We start from the raw sequence: 6000 nt of genomic DNA, 5'->3' as shown, positions 1-6000 counted from the left end.
CAAAGGCTGGTTAATTTGATTGGCCCCAGCTCGCAGAAGGGCCGATCGATCGCCACGAGGTCCGCCGCCATTGTTTGGCGAACCATCATAATCAATCATCATCATCATCCATCATCATCATCGAGGCCGAGTCGAGACGAGGAGGCTATCTTCAACCAACGAGGAAGGGCCAACGCTCGTTTGGTTGGGTTCTTCGGTTATCGTCATCCTTGAAGACCAACGGAGAACCACGTGGTTGGAGCAGTCTATATACACTGTAAAAAATATAGTTCCAAAAAGTGCTAGAATAATTTGTAAGTTCTTTTTTATTTCTTTTTTCACTTTTTCTTTTTCTATCATATTTCCCTTTATATATATTTCGATAATTTTGTGCTTCGCTTATATTTTCAACACGGAGGGCATTCGTTTTCCCGTTGAAAAATATGAGCGAAGGCGGGGGGTTATACCCTCCAACTGGGGATGATGCGAATATCACCTATGAAGATGAGGAGCATCTGGAGGAATCAGCTGATGCTGGCCCTTCAGATGCAAATCGTTCTCGGATGGATGACAATGTCGGATCATCCCCAGTGGAGAGTAGAGTCACCCGGCTCCGAAAATATGCTGAAGGCTCATCTTCCTCTGGGCCATGGGTGGTTTTCATCCGGCCCAAAAAGAACGGTAAACCTCTGAATGTGGTACAGATCACCAAAGATCTGGCGAGGTGGACCTCGGTAACCAGCGTTACAAAATTACGTGCGAACAAGCTGCGCGTTGTTGTGGCTAACTCGAAAGCTGCAAACGAGATTGTGGCTAGCAATTTTCTAATTCTAGAGTATCACGTTTACATCCCGTCTCGAGACGTAGAGATTGAGGGCGTGATCACAGAAATGAGTCTGGATGCGAAGTACGTTAAATCCAACGGCGTTGGTAAGTTCAAGAGCCTCGATTCGACTTCGGTCGAAATCGTGGATTGCCGTCAACTCAATACTGCCAACGTCGTAAATGGAGTTACAAAGTACTCGCCTTCAGCTTCATTTCGTGTGACCTTCGCGGGTACCGCCCTCCCTCACTACGTCTTGATTGACGGAGTTTTAAGGCTTCCTGTGCGACTCTTCGTGCCTCGACCCATGCATTGTAAAAATTGCATCAAGTTGGGGCACACAGCGTCGCATTGTTGCAATAAGCCACGCTGTCCCCAATGCGGAGAGAATCATGGGGCTGGAGCATGCTCAGCAATAGAGCAGAAATGTGTTTATTGCGGGGGCTCACCCCATGAAATCTCTTCGTGCGAGGCATTCAAGAGTTGCTGGGATAAACAGAAGCGCTCTTTAAAGGAACGATCGAGACGTTCTTATGCCTCTATCTTAAAGAGCGCTTCTCCACTGGCCCAACCTCATTCAAGTAACATCTTTTCTGTGTTGCCAGTTGACAACGAAGAAACAACGGATGAGGAAAACCCTTTTGTTTTCGTTGCGAACTCCCGGAAACGTGCTAAAACAACTCCCAAGACACCCAAAATACCCAAGAAAATCCCTACAATGAGCCCTCCAATCAGTGTCCCTAAAAAGCCGAATGCTGCAGAACAACAAAAACAAAATCCTCCTGGATTCCGTACGATTTTTTCACCACAGAATGATGCAACACCAGCAGGGACCTCAAAGGCCCCTTTGACGAATGCAGTTTTTTCAGAATCAACTTCCCAGCCAGGATTGTTTAAGTTGACTGACATTCTGAATGGAATTTTTTCGTTTTTCAACGTTTCTGAATCCATCAAAAGCATTGTAACAACAATGCTTCCTGTAGTAAAGACATTTTTGAAGCAATTGATGCAAACTTGGCCCCTCATTTCAATGTTTATCTCTTTCGATGGCTAATTTACGCCCAGAGGTCGGGGATATCACTGTTATACAGTGGAATTGTCGTAGTTTAGTTCCTAAACTGGATCCGTTCAAATTTCTTCTTTATGAAACTAGTTGCGATATTTTTGCCCTTTCAGAAACATGGCTTTCTTCTCAATCAAACATCTCATTCCACGATTTTAACATTATCTGTTTGGATCGCAACGATTCTTATGGAGGGGTGCTTTTGGGGATCAATAAGCGCCACTCCTTTTACAGAATCCACCTCCCTTTATCAGGAGGAATTGAAGCTGTTGCATGTCATATAACTATAAGAGGTAAGGACTTATGCGTTGTCAGTTTGTACTGGCCTCATAGAGTTGCAGTGGATCGAAATCACCTAGAGGACCTGTGCTCAGTGCTTCCTGAGCCAAGGTTGATCCTGGGTTACTTCCATACACATGGAACTGTCTGGGGAGAACAAACTGACGATTGTCGTTCTACTCTTATTTATGACATTTGTGACAGTTTCAATTTAACAATTTTGAACACGGGTGAAAAAACACGGGTACCTAAACCCCCTGCAAGACCAAGTGCAATTGACCTCTCACTCTGCTCAAATTCACTATCATTGGATTGCCAGTGGAAGGTAATCCCTGATCCCAATGGTAGTGATCACTTGCCAATCAAAATTACAATCACCAATGGGGCCAGCACTTCAAATTCAACAAATATGGCATATGACCTTACAAGACACATCGATTGGAAAAAGTACTCGGACGAAATAACAGATGCCATTAATTCTATGAATGTTTTACCTCCTTTGGAGGAGTATCACTTTCTTTCTCGTTTGATCCATGAAAGTGCACTTTGCGCTCAAAAAAAACCCATCCCAGATTCATCTGTTCTTCGAAGGCCCCCAAATCCATGGTGGGACCAGCAGTGTTCCAAGCTTTATAAGGACAAATCAAAAGCATTCAAAGATTTTCGAAAAAATGGAACCCTCGTCCTTTTTGAATCATATGTTTCCCTTGAAAATCAGTTCAAAAAATTGATCAAAGGGAAGAAAAAGGCGTATTGGAGGAATTTTGTGGGTGGTTTATCACGGGAAACATCCTTGAGTACCTTATGGAAAGTGGCACGAAGCATGCGCAATCGATCATCTACAAATGAAAGTGAAGAAAACACACATAGATGGATATTAAACTTTGCACGGAAAGTCTGCCCAGATTCTACACCTGTACAAAAAATAATCCGGAACGTGCCTCCTGATAGGTGTGGTCTGGATTCCACCTTTTCGATGGTCGAATTTTCACTTGCCCTCCTCTCTTGCAACAATTCAGCTCCGGGAATTGATAAAATCAAATTTAACTTGTTGAAAAACCTTCCGGACGCCGCCAAGTTTCGCTTGTTAAATTTATTTAATCAATTCTTGGAGAACAACATTGTTCCCCAAGAGTGGAGAGAAGTGAGAGTTATCGCTATCCAAAAGCCCGGAAAACCAGCGTCCGATGCGAATTCGTACCGTCCAATAGCGATGTTGTCTTGTATACGCAAGTTGATGGAGAAAATGATTTTGTTTCGTTTGGATAAATGGGTAGAAGCAAATGGTCTCCTTTCAGATACTCAATTTGGGTTCCGAAGGGGCAAAGGGACAAACGATTGTCTTGCTTTGCTATCTTCAGAGATACAAATGGCGTACGCAAAACGTGAGCAAATGGCTTCAGTGTTTCTAGACATAAAGGGAGCTTTTGATGCAGTTTCAATAGAGGTGTTGTCAGACAAATTGCACTCCCGGGGTCTGCCTCCTCTATTGAACAACATCTTATACAGCTTGCTTTGTGAGAAACATCTGAACTTTGCTCACGGAGATATTGCAATTAGAAGAACCTCCTACATGGGCCTCCCACAGGGTTCATGTTTGAGTCCACTTTTGTACAACTTTTACGTAAATGACATCGACAGTTGTCTCTCTGAAGGCTGCACTCTAAGACAACTTGCAGATGACGGCGTGGTGTCTGTCACAGGTTCTACTGAGTCTCATCTGCTCAGACCTTTACAAGATACTTTAAACAGATTGTCATCCTGGGCTTTGGGGCTTGGGATTGAGTTTTCTCCTCAGAAAACGGAGATGGTTGTTTTCTCTAAGAAACGTAGACCTGCTCAACCTAAGCTTCAACTTCTAGGCCGAACGATCACTCAATCGAGGTGTTTTAAGTATCTTGGGGTTTGGTTTGATTCCAAGTGTACTTGGAGAGCCCACATTGAGTATCTGAAAGGAAAATGCCAACAAAGAATGAATTTTCTCCGATCAATCACTGGCACCTGGTGGGGAGCCCATCCAGAAGATCTTTTAAAATTGTATCGAACAACTATTCTCTCAGTGATGGAATATGGTAGCTTCTGTTTCCAGTCAGCTGCCAAAACTCACCTCCTCAAACTCGAGCGTATCCAATACCGTTGTCTTCGCATCGCTTTGGGCTGTATGCCCTCAACGCACAACATGAGTCTTGAAGTTTTGGCAGGAATACTCCCTTTGAAAGATCGATTCAATCTACTATCACTTCGGTTCCTCATCAGGTGTGAGGTCATGAACCCACTGGTGATTGTAAATTTTGACAGGCTACTTGAGCAAAATTTTCAAACCAGGTTTATGTCTATATACCATGTCCTCATGTCAATGCAGGTAAACCCTTCTTCATTCTCTCCAACTCGTGTTTGTAGCCCAGACTACGATCATTCTTCTGTCCAGTTTGATTTGTCTATGCAGCAGGAAATTTGTGGAATCCCGGTCCCTCATCGCTCCCTTCTGATTCCAAGAATTTTCGAAGCTAAATATAGACACGTCGATGCTGATAAAATGTACTTTACTGATGGATCACTTATAGAGGAATCAACAGGATTTGGAGTGTTCAACGAAATATCTAGCGCCTCTTACAGGCTCGAGTCACCATGCTCTGTGTATATAGCAGAGTTAGCAGCTATTCATTGTGCTTTGGACAGTATAGCTTCAAGGCCAGTTGGGCACTACTTTATCGTAACGGATAGTCTGAGTTCTGTTCAAGCAATCCACTCAATAAAACCGGGAAAGCACTCGCCATACTTCTTCGAGAAGATACGGGATAGTTTGAGTGCTTTATCAAAACGTCGCTTTATCATCACCTTTGTTTGGGTTCCCTCTCATTGCTCGATAGAGGGTAATGAGAAGGCAGACTCTCTGGCAAAGGTGGGGGCGATGGAAGGCGACACGTACCAGCGTGAAATTGCCTTCAACGAATTTTACTTTTTAGTTCGAAGAAACTCTCTTGTCAACTGGCAGCGCAAATGGGACGAGGATGAGTTGGGTCGGTGGCTGCACTCGATTATCCCAAGGGTAAGCCTTAAACCATGGTTTAATAGATTGGACCTGAGTCGAGATTTTATTCGTATATTTTCCCGTCTCATGTCCAATCATTATTCCTTAGACGCGGTACTCTATCGTTTGAATATTGCTAGCAGCAATTTGTGTAGTTGCGGCCAAGGTTACCATGACATCGAGCATATTGTTTGGTCGTGCGAGGTCCATCTTGTCGCCAGAACGAATTTCATAGACTCCCTTCGGGCCCGAGGAAAACCACCCTATGTTCCAGTGAGAGATGTGCTGGGGGTGAGAGACTTGGACTACATGTTCGAAATATATCTTTTCCTAAAAGCTATTGATCTTCGTCTATAATTTCTTCTTATTTTCATATTTCCCTATCTATCTTCTTTTTTCTTTTAAAGTGAACTAGATATAAGCACACAATTGTTATCAAACAAAACGAGTTTGGCTCCTTAAAGCCTAAAGGTATGAGCCGTTTCAAATAAAGAATTTACAAAAAAAAAAAATCATAAAAGTTATTTTGTAAAAATAACTGAAAAAAAGTTGATAAAAAAACCGTTCGATTTTGGCAACATTCTATTTTGGCAACACAAAATGTACGGGCGTGTTGCCAAAATCGAACGGGGTCTGTATTTACAAAAATTACAAAATTACAAAAATTACAAAAAATTACATAAATTAAAAAATTACAAAAATTACAAAAATGACAACAATAACAAAATTTAAAAATTACAAATTTACAAAAATTACATAAATTACAAAAATTATAAAAAAAACAAAAATTACAAAAATTACCAAATTTACAAAAATTAAAAAATT

The 6000-nt window shown here is 42.1% G+C and overlaps 1 protein-coding gene across 1 annotated transcript; it reads left to right on the top strand.

The window, feature by feature from the left end:
- Positions 1–4903: 4903 nt before the first annotated feature.
- Positions 4904–5622, top strand: LOC129758577 (uncharacterized). Its single transcript, XM_055756111.1, has 2 exons — positions 4904–5466; positions 5583–5622. Exons 1-2 carry the CDS (start codon positions 5056–5058, stop codon positions 5583–5585), a joined length of 414 nt encoding a protein of 137 aa, XP_055612086.1. The 5' UTR covers positions 4904–5055; the 3' UTR covers positions 5586–5622.
- Positions 5623–6000: the final 378 nt, after the last annotated feature.

Source organism: Uranotaenia lowii, chromosome 3 (assembly GCF_029784155.1).
Source record: "Uranotaenia lowii strain MFRU-FL chromosome 3, ASM2978415v1, whole genome shotgun sequence".
NCBI lineage: Eukaryota > Metazoa > Arthropoda > Insecta > Diptera > Culicidae > Uranotaenia > Uranotaenia lowii.
The sequence above is the reverse complement of the archived record's forward strand: the minus strand, read 5'-3'. Positions and strand labels throughout refer to the sequence as shown.